The sequence below is a fragment of the Lepidochelys olivacea genome, assembly GCF_965140295.1.
Source record: "Lepidochelys olivacea isolate rLepOli2 genome assembly, chromosome: 2".
Classification (NCBI taxonomy): domain Eukaryota; kingdom Metazoa; phylum Chordata; order Testudines; family Cheloniidae; genus Lepidochelys; species Lepidochelys olivacea.
This window is the reverse complement of record NC_140412.1, coordinates 40,620,933-40,635,132: the sequence shown is the minus strand read 5'-3', so window position 1 is coordinate 40,635,132 and position 14,200 is coordinate 40,620,933. Positions and strand designations below refer to the sequence as shown.

General features: G+C 36.4%; 1 protein-coding gene across 1 annotated transcript in view; it reads left to right on the top strand.

Annotated features, from left to right (window-relative positions):
- VPS13B (vacuolar protein sorting 13 homolog B) overlaps positions 1–14,200 on the top strand; it is a 928,263-nt gene that overhangs the window by 102,402 nt on the left and 811,661 nt on the right. Inside the window, exons 5-7 of the mRNA XM_084621078.1 lie at positions 1,741–1,908; positions 4,000–4,181; positions 12,842–13,016. Of these exons, the coding sequence (XP_084477204.1) occupies positions 1,741–1,908; positions 4,000–4,181; positions 12,842–13,016 (525 nt within the window). The remainder of the gene's footprint in view (positions 1–1,740; positions 1,909–3,999; positions 4,182–12,841; positions 13,017–14,200) is intronic.

Here is a 14,200-nt window from a genome sequence, read left to right as displayed (position 1 = left end):
TCTTGCACGTTGGCAACACTTGTATTCTGTGTCATGGCAATGAGATGGTATTAAAAAAAAAAGAATGAAATTTAGTATGGGTATCTAGCTGGTCAAGGGATGAGGCATTATCAATGGAGGTGGTGTGGGAGGCACAACAAAGGGGAGATGAGTTCTCTGGGAGCAAAGCATAGGGTTGCGGGAGTGCTACATGTTTTATTTAGAAGGGTGAGGCTGCTGCACGGTTCTGGGTCACAGAGAGCCCTACTTTGACAGCTTGTTGAAGGACCTATAAATCCTATCTGCAGCCCCAGTTAAAAGCATCTTACATTTGCTCTAGTTTAGTAAATTTCTCTTCACCGTCCATAGAAAATGGCATCCATCATCAAATGTCTTGACATTAGTGAGCAAAGTTATGGAAGTTAGGTGAATAAATATTTTGTGTAAATATGAAATTCTTTGTGTACCCTGTACATGAGACATTATTATTGGTACCTGTGGTATGTTTGCATTTGCTATGTTTTAACAACATTCTTTGAAAGGGGCCCAAAAAATTGCTAAAGATTGTGTGAGGTTCTCTCCTCCTCTCCCCCCCCCCAGTGGATTTAAAACACACTAAAAAGTAAATCATACCCCATTAACGTGTGACATGAGTTTCTAAAGGCAATATTTTATTTTGTATAATAAGTGGAATAAGTTCTAACTTTAACTGCCTTTTTTCAATCAATTTAAACTATAGTGACCATCACTGTCTCCATAATATACAATGCATGTGTTTTTACATATGATATTGATGTATGGGTAGGTAATAACTTAAAATATAGTGATGCATAAGTAATATAATTTAAAATATAATAATTTTTAAATAGTTGTATCTGTGTTTTTTCCTTTGCAGCATAAATTAATTGGCATTGTTAATATATTCCGTATACAGGAAAAACTTGAATATGGATAGGAATGCATTTCTTTCCTGTATTGTTCAGATGAGAATTTTTACCCTCCACTGGGAAAGCATAAAAGAGTTAGTTTTTCCAGCCATGTTATGGTTGAACAAATTTAAATAGGTTTCTTCCCAGTAGGCTTTATTGCAGGTGCTAACTGTGTGAGTTGTTGACAGAAATTGATTCTGTTATACCTAACAGAGTTCTTACTGAGGAGCACATGAATATATTGGTCATTAAAATTTAAATTGAGTAATAAAAGTACTTAGAAAGATGGATGTTGTTCTGTGACTTTTTATAGATGGATTCAGAAGGAAAAATACATGTAAAGGCATGTATTTTGAACTGGTATCCTAGTAACTTTGTATATTCTTTCCAAGTCCATTTCTATCTTTCTTTGAAAATAGTCATTTTTGTATGTTCACATAAAATCTTTTTGTAGCAGTATTTTGTGATCTCCCCACACAAAAAAAAATTTTTTTGCACTATCCTGAAAAATTAAATTTGAAGGTTAATTTTTGCCATCAGGTTTCAACATAACAATCTAACACCTAATACTAATAGACAAGAATTTTGTTTTTATATTTCCTCTGCCACACTTGTTGGAAGCTAATCCACCCAGTAGCACTCAATGCAGTCTTAAAGAAGTTATGTGCCTTGTGCTTTTGACTAGGAAAAGGTTAGTATTCTGATGACTGGGAATAGATACACCTTGGAAATAATTTGTTTTATTTTTTTGTAATAATTAAATTAATAGTAGCATCTCTTTCTCATAGTGTCAGAGAATCATTCTGTTTGTCTTTTTGTTTCCATTTGATAGGTTATGTGCAGAGTTTGATTAGGCGTGTTGTAAACAATGTCAACATTGTGATCAACAATCTCATATTAAAGTATGTGGAGGATGATATTGTTCTCTCAGTCAATATCACGTCTGCAGAATGCTATACAGTGGATGAATTTTGGGATCGTGCGTTTATGGACATCTCTGGTGAGTAGATACTTTTGGGTCTTAAATTCTGTAGTATTAGGACTGTTATTCCTTCGATGGGAGTTTAAATTTCATGCAAGTAGCTTTCTAAGGGTTGGAAGTGAAATTGCTTCCTATTATATTTTCAATTTTCTTTTTTAACATAGTTGTTTTTTCCATTACCAGTACCTTGCAGGCCACAATATGGTAATTTTATATGTTGACTATTAAGTAGGCTGAATGCAAATGCAAACATGTGCAGTGTATTTTATGGGATAGAAGGACCATCAGTTATTACATCAGTTAAGGGAAATAATACCTGCCACATCACATTTCACTAGGGGAAAATATCAAGTTATCTGTTCATTTTAGGGTGGGGTTTGTCGTCCTCAATACCTTGGTATCGGAGTGCCTCATGATATTTAATCTATTTATCTTCACAATTCTCTTGTGTGGCTGGGAAGTCCTATTATCCTCATTTTACAGATGAGGAACTGAGGCACAAGAGAGACTTGCCCACAGTCACATAGGAAATATGTAGCAGAGCAGAGAATCGAACATGAGTCTCTTGCATATTGTGCCATTATCCTAACCACTGGACGGTCTTCTCTAGCGAAAATTTATAATAATTATGGTAATATTATAACATTATAAAATATATCTGAATCCAAATTTATCATAACATTTTATTTTGCTTCAGAAATTGCAAGATAAAAACTTATCTGACGAAAATGTGCAATTTTGGCACATTTCATTTTTGGCACATATCAAATCAACAAAACTCTCCCAGGGAGAGAGAAATGAGTTGGCTGGTCTTATCCTTGTGCACAGACTACAGTAGCTAGGAGTGTTTTAAGGTCAGCTCTGAGGTGCAAAGTGAGTTGAGAAATTTGCACTGTGCGTGGCTCTAGCCTATATTGTTTGTTCTTATAATCACCAAATTCACAAGAAAGACCATCTTTGAAATATGCATTTTATTAAAAGTTAAACTGACCACAGCATGGAAAAACAGGTTAAGGCATTCTGCCCTTCTCAGCTGTCCTTGGATTGCAGAGCAGGGTGTGGAGGGTGATCCATATGTCATTGTTTCCCAGTTGCACTAGTCATCCCAGATAGAGTTCTCTTAAGAGAAAGGGTCTCACTGGGTAATCCATTTGGCTGGGGCATAGGAGAATTGATAAAGGGGCCAAAGAAGGAGAAAGAAGGACTTTCCCTGTTCTGCCTTTGGCTGCAAAATATAAAATTCTTCTTAAACAGGAAAATGTATAATTTTTTTCTCTGTTAGTCAAGGCCATACAAGATCTTAGAAAGAAACTACTCTTTTTGTGAATTGATTTTGTATCTTTGGAGTTTTCTGCAACTCTGTTATTTCTAGCAAAATTATGATTATAAGGAAAAATTAATGTTTTTGGTTAATGATAATTCAAGGATTTTTTTGTCCTTGCAGATTTATAATCAAGTATCTGAAAATTGAGAGAACATTTTGGATATTCACTTTCCATATTCTCTGCCTAATTTTTAACTATTGGCTTCAGCTGTTTCCACCTCCCCCACCCCCCTGCTATTCTGAGTAAAACTGAATGTACCCTTCGAGTGCATTATTGGAGGTGTAATGTTTAGATTTATTAAGTTCTTTCTTCCCCTTTCTTTCAAGATCAATACTCTTTCCTCCTCCCCCCACCCCCTCTGGATAATCATTATTACCGGGGATTTGAGGCCTCTGCTATGTTTGGGACAATAGTTTTCAAGTGTGGGTGGGATTGTTATCTCTGTGGAAGTTTTTTTTTTTTTTTTTTAAGTGTAAAATGCATGTTTAAATAGAAAACATTTTAGTAAGCTGTAAAGATAAATATATTACCAAATGCTTACTTAGAAAATTCTTCTTCTTGCTAAAGCTCTTTATTTTAGTCATGTGAACCGGTAATATTTGTGGTAGCTTAAATAAAAGATAACACTGTTAACTATAATGGCAGTCTCTTCTCTTTCTGTCAATATTTATTTTTATTGATTATTACTGTTCGCTCATAGATTAGTATACTATGCATATTAAGTATTTGGTTTTTATTTTTTATATTTTAAACTGTCTTAATATTTTTTCTTATCTTTTTAAAGCAAATGATCTGGTACTAAGGAAGGTGATTAATTTTTCTGACTGCACAGTGTGTCTTGATAAGAGAAATGCTAGTGGAAAAATTGAATTTTACCAGGACCCTCTCCTTTACAAGTGTTCCTTCAGAACTCGTCTGCATTTTACTTATGATAATCTTAATTCCAAGATGCCATCTGTTATCAAAGTAGGTATCAAAGTGTCTTCTTTTGTTTCCTCACATCCATATGTATGAACTACTTTTCAGGTTTTAAGTGTATAATTTGACATTCATAAGAAAAACCAAAGAACATGAACACTAACATAGTACGTTAACTACTATGGAATTTTTGTGTCTTGGTTTATTAATAGACTGCATGTATTATGTATACTAGCGTATTTAAGAAAGAAAAAGTCATGTTCAATCCAGACAGCTTTTTGCTTGAGTTTCAAAAATGATTGTAATAATTGTACCACAGAATAAAGAGTCAAGAAAACAGAGGGGAAAAAGGGAAGCTCAAAGTTAAGTTTGGGGACTGCATGATTTAGGAGATTAGTAATGGGACATAGAGCATTTTCAAATCTGGCCTAGACACTGATTGGTATTAAGCAAAACTTAATATAGTCAGTGGTCGAGGTGTAAAAAATTCGTGGTCCAAGTCCAGTTCTTAATGGGCAAGTATCCAATATCATACACACACATCTGGCACTAAATGACCAAAACTCTTTACAGACACTTGCTATTTTTAAGTGCTTATCTAGAAATGTATTCATGCAAAATGCTGCTTAGACACTTGTTTTGCACACATGAACTTCCAGTAGCATATGTGCAAAGCAGGCAATCAGCACCTCTTGTGATCATTAATTTAATTTTTACTGATACACTCTCTAGTAATTTTTCCTAGCAGATGTAGGTATCTTAGTACATAAAATACATCCTATCGTGCACTGGTGCTCTTAAATGTATACAGTACTTAGGCACAGTGGGACCAGTTAATCCTGTGTTAATTTTTTTTGTAAATTCATTTCTTTTGTGTTTTTTTAGAAATGAGTAAAAGCTGAGTCTTTACGGATATTAGGACCTTTATAACTAAATCGTCAATGATTTTAAAGCTTACATGGACCATCCTGATATTAATGATTTATCATACGATTGACTGTTACATACGTATTAAGGCCTTTATGATTTGTGGTACTAGTGCAGTTGGTGCATATGTGCAATAATACTGTATGCTAAAATCCTGTATTTTTGCACTTAAAATCAGCAAAGTTATTCTTTTTAATTTTGGAAAAATATTCAGTCAGAGACTTGAGATCTTCTATGCCAAGTTTCAACACAGATCAAATTTTTATGGCTGAATTATAAACCTCTGACAATAGACATTTATAGTGGAAACATTGACACAGTCTTCAGGATAGTGTCAAATGGTGCTGCCGTTTTAATAATGAATTAGTTACTTTCTTTTACTTCATTACATAAAAAACTTTTTTTTATGGATCCTAAATTACCATAAAACACATGCCAGAGTACATGGAGCAATGTTAGTGTAATTACGTTTATATTTATGTGAAACCCACCTCTTTATCTCTGTTGGTGGTCAGTCATTCCCATCTTTTTTAAACATTTCAATGTGTTCAAAGACTCATCTTACCCACGATTCATATTTTGTTGATTTTTGGTGATATTGTCCCTAGTTACCATATTTTTTCATTTTCAGTATGTGATTTACAGATAAAATACTTTAACTTTGTACATTGTCCTTAGAGATGTCAATAAAAGATTAGAACATTTGGTCTTATGCTGCTGGATAAACGTTGAAGTCAATCCTCAATTGTTAATAAAATAAGCAGTATAGTAATGTTCAATGTCAGTGTTCTTTTATACTATTCTAAAAGGATTTTTATACTGCTTGATTCCTGTAGGTTTAAATTATTGATTCAGTAGAGAAATATTTTCTTCATATATCATTATTGATTTGCTGCATTCTGATTTGATGTAAACAAGATGGTTACGTGCTTTAGTTAGAGAGCAGTTATAGAAAAAATTACCATTTAAATATATACATATACACACACTATTTTAAATGTTAGGTTTCTGATTGGATATAGGTGTTCTTTAAATGTGCTCTTGTAATTTATATTAATGAAGTCTGTGCCAGCCAATCAAATCACTGGATGGCTGGCATTCATTCATGAAAACTTTAAAAATGTTAAACTTCCCTGCTGTAAATGAAATGAATTTATAGCTTGAACCATTTCCTCTAGTAGATAAGTGTATTTATGTCCAAAATCATCATTACTGCAGTTGTCACTAACTAGTTGACTGTTTTAGCAGAGAGGCTAGAGTGGAAAGGTCTGGCCCTTATCTCAGTAAAATTAACCCAAATCCACAGCCAGTTCCCCTGGGACAGGTATGAGGAAGGCTGTCAGGTAGTTCGCATTAATGCTTCATGTACTGTACTTGTTCTGTAGTTAAATAGAGGGTGCCGTCTGTAGGAAGGTTTGTTTCATTTCATGGGAGTTACGTTTACTTAAAAACAATTTTTTTTGTATACCTGGGAACTAGTGTATTCATAAATTATCTCTTTGGGGGGTTGGGGGGGAGGTAGAGTGGGGACCTTCACGAAGACATTGGACTTCCAGTCTGTGATTCCTCCTTTATGGTGTTTCTCCAGTTTCAATCCCGCTGACCTCTATAAAATTACAGGAAACTTTTGAGATCCAATCCACAGATTCAGTCTGGGTTGCCACTGGCAGCTCCGTCTTCTCCTGGCACTGGACTAGATCTGACTGGTGCTCAAAATGGCTGCCAGTTTTTACCCCTGATAGAACTCGCGACTTATTGGTCAGAAGTGTCCAGCTTCTAATTAAGAGTGTATGTGTATACATGCATGACTGTCTGCCGTTAATGAAGCCTTCCACACCAGCTTCAAAACCACTATTGAGCATGATTAACTTCCTGCACTCCTTTTCGTGTACTGAAATAACTACTTGTTTGCAATCACACAAATCTTTATACTGCCACCTTGACTGGGAAGGTTTCCAAATCAACTCAGAACAAGTAAAAGCGGCAGTTGTAATTACAGCAATAAATATTTTGGCTGAGCACCAAAAAATAAGAAGAAAAATGAAAAGGGGGTTATGTGTGCGGATGGCAATGTTTTCCTTATATTTTTCTACATTGTTGGATATCATCATGAGCATCTTGGACTACGTTTCTGATTTTATTTTTAGATGTTGGGTCAATAGCAATATGCAGAAGTGCATTTTGCCCTGTGTGGATACTTGGGACTATTATCAAGCCACTTTTCATGTTTCATGAACTATATATTGCATTAATGTCAATATTGATCCTTTTTATTCTATTAGTGGAGCTGTGAGTTTAAATCTGCCTGGCAGAATATATCTAGGATGATATGTAATTTATTATAATAGCTGATTTTGTGCTACACTGAAGATTATAAAAGAACGTAGCCACTTTTTTTTATCCATTTTGGGATTTTGCCTTTCAATTGTTTCTTCTTTGAGTGGTTCTGCATAGTCCCCTTTATGCATAATGCCCTAACTGGTCTACCCTTCCCCATAGCGTCTTTGAATGCTCTCAGGGAAAGGTTATATAAGGAGGTGTTGCACTCTCTACTGTCTGTCTTCCTTCCAGCTGCTTCAACCAGATGGAAGTGAGCTAATCTGGTCCTTCAGAGCTGGGTTTTTTAGATAATTGTTGTTGGTAGCTTATAATGTTAGTTAAATTCGAGAGTTTGTAGTTGTACTTAGTTTAATATAATTTTAGTTTTGGTTCTGTATGATGACAGAACCAAAGAAAAAGCAGATGTAAGAGGTGTTCTTTATGCCCAGCTATCTTCCCGGTGTCAGATGACCATGTTAGGTGACTTAAGAGTATTGGAGAAGGCCACTCTCCTTTTGGATGTTCTGTTTGTCAGATTTTTACATTCAGAGCTCATAAAGAATGGCAGAATAGACTGCAACTGTTCTTGCTTAAAGAAGCTGTTGTTGCTAAGCCATTGGTCTCCAAGAGATCATCAGATCCAAAGATTAAGAGAAAAGGAGTACTAGTGGCACCTTAGAGACGAACCAATTTATTTGAGCATAAGCTTTTGGGAGCTACAGCTCACTTCATCGGATGCTTATGCTCAAATAAATTGGTTAGTCTCTAAGGTGCCGCTAGTACGCCTTTTCTTTTTACGAATACAGACTAACACGGCTTCTACTCTGAAACCAAAGATTAAGAGGCCTGTTTTGGCTCTGGCTGCCTCATTTAGTAAGGCTAAGATGCCTAAAAGATTCTGTCTTCATCGGTTCCAGATGAAGTTCAGAAATTGCTTCTGATAGATGCTGAAAGAGGTATCCTAGGGTCCGTGGGGTCAAGAGTTTTATTCAAGATATTTCCTGGTGTGGAAAAAAGATGGGGATCTCTGACCAGTTTTAGATTTGAGGAAGTTGAACAGGTTTGTTTGAAGTTTTGTTTTTGAATGTGAATTCTAGCCTCCATAAGTCCCTTACTTTCAGTTATGGATTGGTTTACAACTTTTGATTTAACATATGTGTATTTCCATATTTCTATCTGCAAAATCATCATAAATACCTATGTTTTGTGGTGTCACAGGGACATTTTCAATACAAGGTCCTGCTTTTTGGCCTTTCTACAGTCCAAGAGTCTTTACAATGTAATTTTCTATATTAGCAATGCATTTCAGAAGGCAGGAAACCTCTGTTAACCCATATTTAGACAGTTGACTGCTGAAGTCTCCTTCACACAAATATCTGCTAGGCTACATCCAGTTTTGCTACCTCCGTTCCTACGGATTTATGATTGCTTCTGAATATTAAAAAGTCAAATCTATACTCCACTTAGATCCTATAAAATGGATCTTCTATCCTGGACTTGGTAGTAGGAAGAGCTTTTCTCCCTGAGGAAAACATTCTGAAGATAGTACAATCTACTTTTGAGATACATCGTTGTTGAACTCAGAAAGTGATTTTCTTTTTGGGTCTGATGGGTCGTATGCCAGCAACTACTTGTTACTCAATTTGCATATTTCAGAATGAGGCAGTGAGACGCTGGTTGGGTTGGTTTACAAGCTGGACAACCTTCACATGTTCGTCACCATGCCTAAGAACATTTTAGATTCTTTGATGTGGTAGATAAAAGAACTAATGTTCTCGAGGGGATCTTGGTCAGTTCCCCTTTGCTGTCGATAATGATAAATCTGATGCATCGAACAATGGATGGGGAGCTCATCTGGAATCTTTCATAGTTCAAGGTGACTGGGTGTCCCAGGAATAGGATTTACACATAAATGTTTTAAGATTAAGGGCTCTTCATCTGGCTGTCAGGTCTTCTCTTCCTCATGTAAAGAGGAAGGTTGTTTCAGTTGCAACAGACAATACAGTGGCTATGCATTATGTCAACAAACGAGGTGCCCACTCTTTTCTGCTTTGTGCTAAGGCAGTCAATCAGTGGGATTGGAGCATTGTTTGTTTGTTTGGTGGCCATATATCTAGCAGGGGAGAGCAGCGTGTTGGCAGATCGGCTCACAGAAGCAGTTTCAGATGCACGAGTGATCACTGAAAGATTATGTGGGCAAGAGATTTTCTCCAGCTGGAGTCTGTCCAAACAAAATGATTCAACAAAATGTCTCTTCTGTTCAAGAGCATGAAAGAACAGTCAGTCCATCTCGGTCACTTTCCCTCTCTTTCCGTTAATTCAGAAGGTGGTGAAGAAGATCGGACAGGACAAGGCAAGAATGATCCTGATTGTTCTAGCTTGGCCGAGGCAACATGGACCTGCTCCAGCTGTCATAGAGAACCAGTGTACTTCTTCCTTTGTCTCCAAACCTATTGTCACCGCAGCAAGGCAGGAGTGTTCTTTCAGATCCCAAGTGTCTCCATCTGATGGCCTGGACTATAGGACTTTGATTAATCTAGAAATATCTTGTTCCATGTTGCTGCAGAATGTATTCATTCTAGAAAACAATCTGTGAGGAAATATTACTTGAAATAGGTTAATTTGCTTCTTGGATGCAAGGCAAATCTGACTTATTAGTTTCCATTTCTATTCCCTATATATTAGAGTATTTGATATATTTAAAGTCTGAGGGGCTAATTCTTTGAGTTCATTTAGTGGATCTTTCAGATTATGATGCTTTGATTGATGGTAGGTCATTATTTGTACATGATACAGTTAAAAGGTTTATGAAGGGGTTATCTAACTTGTATTGTTCCTGTGGAGATATGGTTCCACCATTGGATCTGAATTTGGTTTTATCTAGGCATATGAAGTCTCCTTCTGAACCTGTGGCAGAGTGCTCTTTATTTTATTTATTTATTAAAACTGTGGTTGTTTCTGCTATAACATCAGCCAGAAGCATGAGCGAATTATATCCCTATTTCTCATAAGGACAAGATGGTTCTTGGACTTAATCACAAAAATAGTATTTGAGTTTCACTTCAGTCAGACAGTTAATTTACCAGTGTTTTTTCCAAAGCCACATGCTAATAAAGGGGAATCTCCTTTAGATACTTTAGACGCTAGAATGGTTTTAGACTATTTTTTAAATAGAGCAAAAGATTTTAGGTGGTCTTTTTGGTTATTTGTTTCTTGTGCTAAGAATCATGTGGGTTACAGTGTAGTTGTCCATACTATTTTCAGATGGGTTAAACAATGTATCTTTAAATATTAGAAGTTAGCAGCATTCCCTCTGTCTACTGTTATGAGATGTCATGTCACTAAGGCAGTTGAAGGATCCTTTGCTTATTTTAAACATGTTCCTGTCGGGGAAATCTGTAAACCTGCTACTTGGAAGTCAGTCTGTACATCTACTAAATTTGCTTTGGATTTGGTTTCGAGAGCAGATGCGAGATTTGGTAGAGCGGTGCTTCAATCATCACTTAATTAGAGCTCTGTTTCCTTCTGTGTTTTTCAGTACTGCTTGCCAAAGTACCCATAAGTGGGAATATGTAGAGCCACTTGAAGAAATGAAGGTTACTTACATGTAACCAGAGGGTTTTTTTGACGTGACCCCGCATATTTGCTTTTCCCACCCACCTTCCCCATCTTTGTTAGCATCCTATCTTGGTTTCTCTGGGTCAGTGATAGCAGGAACTGAGATGGCAGAGGGCACAGGGCCCCTTATATAGCCTCACCCTCAGAACATTTGAGGATGTTGAAAGGAAGGGCAGGAGGGGGCACAAGTGTGCTCTAACAGGCACTGTTTGGAGAAGATTCTACTGTTAGGCTGTATCAGTCAGCACATTACCCATAAGGGTAAATATGCAGAATCATCTTGAAGAACTTCATTTTTATGGCATAATCACCAATTGATTTAAAAAATTTTTTTTTTGAGTATCAGGGACAAATGGAGACAGATTTTGAATGACGCTGCTGAAGGGTTGCTGGAAGCCCTGAAACATGGACTTAAATTACCAACCTGGCTATGTTTTGATGAAAATAGCAATGAAATGTCTCATTTGTGGGGTCATATTCATCAGTGTTTTTTTCTTCTGCTTCAGCAAAGTTTCATGTTGTGGTATATTTGATCATGAAGAACCCAAAGAAACCAGTTTTCTGTACTTTTAAATGGGCATGACTTTTCTTTTCTTGCTATGTAACAATGTTTATATTTTACTTTTGAAAATTATTTATTTTCATTAGTGCAGTTGCTTCTTTTCTACCACTTCCCTCAACCTTAGGCATGTTGACTCAGATAAATTCATACACTGCTGATGCTTAGTTATCACTAAACACCAAGCATCCATTTGCAGTACTATTCAGCAACTTTCCATCTCCAGAAGTTGGAATGAGAAACAGCCATCTACTGATTTCAACGCTGTAAAGCAAGGGTAGTCCATTATTTTTTTCAAGGTCCCAATTTCTTGGTCAGGTATAGTCAAGGCCAATATTTTTAAAAAACAACAATAATGATAATAAGTAAATAAGATTTTGGGGTCCATTCAAAAGTGTCTGGTGGTCCAGATTTGGCCTGTGGTCCACTTATTGACTACACCAGCTGTAAAGTATAAAGACTGTTATGGATGAGCTAAACAGCTTTAAATAGAACACCTTCCAAAATTTTTTAAATTTTAGTAAATCAAGCCGCCTTCACAGTTCATACTTCTACACATTCTTCTCTCTTCAGCTTCCAGTGATTAATTCCAACCACTGATCATCCACCTTTCTTCAGTCACTACTCTCCAGCCATTCTCTTATCTTCTCTGGAGTTCTAGAGAGTTTCCTTATTTCCTAATCGATATAATTAGGCATAAAAATATGTATATTTTGTTCTCATTTTGCTTTCACCTTTTTAGAATAACTACTTGTCATTCGCAGATTGAAATTAGGAACTTGATGTTTCTAGGATCAAACTTTCAAATATATAGACATACGATGCTTCAAAAAAAAAAAATGAAAAAACGAACAAACCTTCCAAAACCCAGCTGACTTGAATTTTTCTTCAGGGTGGTGGTTTTTTTTATTGTTGCAATGGTTTTTACAGCCCTGGAATGCTTTGATCATTTTCTCCTACATAGCAAAATGTGTTCAATCAATTTCAGACACCCCAAACTTTAGTGTAGAATGTTCTCCTTTATTGTAACATAAGTTGTTATAAAAATGTAAATTAAAGTATTTTTCATGCACATCTCTCTGCCATTAATACAGTAAAATGTTGTTTTTATTTAGGTTCCAAAGTGTGAATGTTTTTGACTTAAAGATATTATAATGTTGTGATACTGTTTTTGAAGAGAAAAAAATAGGGATGTTCTATCTATAGCATCATATCTTACATTTTAAAACTTGATTTTAGTGAAAACAATTATGATTTTTTTTGCTTTATATTCTTTATATTGTAGATTCATACGTTAGTTGAAAGTTTGAAGCTTTCCATCACTGATCAGCAGCTCCCTATGTTTATACGCATAATGCAGCTTGGGATTGCTCTTTACTATGGAGAATTGGGAAACTTTAAAGAAGGAGAAAATGAAGACCTAGTTTGTCATACTAAAGATATATTGGGAAACATCTCAGGTACATATAACTGTTATTTCTCAGCCAAAAATAATTGTGTTTTATTTTCTGATTTTTAAAAATGTGAGTGTTCAACACAAACTATTAGTGTCTTGACAATCTGTAATCTGGTAGAGCTAATACATTGTGCTATGTAAGTGTGTAATACTCTTAACATTATTTGTGTGTTATGCTGAGAAAGCTATTTTGATTATCCTAGCTAAGCTGAGGTTGTTTCTGGACAAAACTTTGGATTTTGATGATCATGCAATGTAGCGGGAGACTTGGGGTTGTTAGTTAGTATTTGATATTTTTTAATTTAATTAAAATATAGCTTTTTGATTTTGTTTTTGTGTTTTGACTTTGAAACTATATATATACATATATTTATTTTATATACATATATTTATTTTATACATATATTATATTGAACACTTGTTCAAGTGGTTGCACATGTGAATTTCATTCTTGGTGTCTGTGTACCCAGTGTATGGCCATCAGAAACTTTTTCTCTCAGCAGTATCCGGTGAGTGGCTTGAGCGCTGTTTGCCGTCACTTTCCACTGCGTGTAGGTATAAAAGACAAAGCTGCCCCCAGCCCCTCTGTTTCTTCTGATCTTCTGCGACGGTCGTTGGAACCCCTTTTCATTGCTAGAACAGCTTTCTCTCAGCCTTTATGTACATAGTCTAGTTGTAATTAGTAGTTGTAGTTAGTTTAGTTTTAGTAGTTTAAAAAAAAGTTAAGATTTTATAGTTTTTCCTTGTTTCAGGTTTCTGTTGCCGCCACCGAGGCATGCCTGGGTCACCAGGCTTCAAATCATGTGCTTCTTGCTCAGAACCTATGCCTGTGAGTGACTGTGTTGGGGCGGTGCCCCACCTCCAGGCCAGATTGGGCTACAGCAGGCCAGAGCGGCTGTGCAGACAGGCAGCCAATCAGAGATGGCCTGCGGGGAGCCAATCACAGGAGAGCAAGAGGCAGCCAATCAGGGTTAGGCTAGGCCTTATATAAAGGCTGCCCAGGCAACAGGCAGGCAGTCTCTCCCAGACCTTCAAAGGGGAAGGTCTGACTCCTGAATGAGGAGACAAGCACCTGGGATAGCGCAGTGCTGGGCAGGCTCGGGGGAGCAGAAGGGGGTGAGTGTGGACTAGGGGGCATGCTGGAGGGCAGTGTCCTGAAAGAGGACGCTGCAAGAAGGGAACAACACG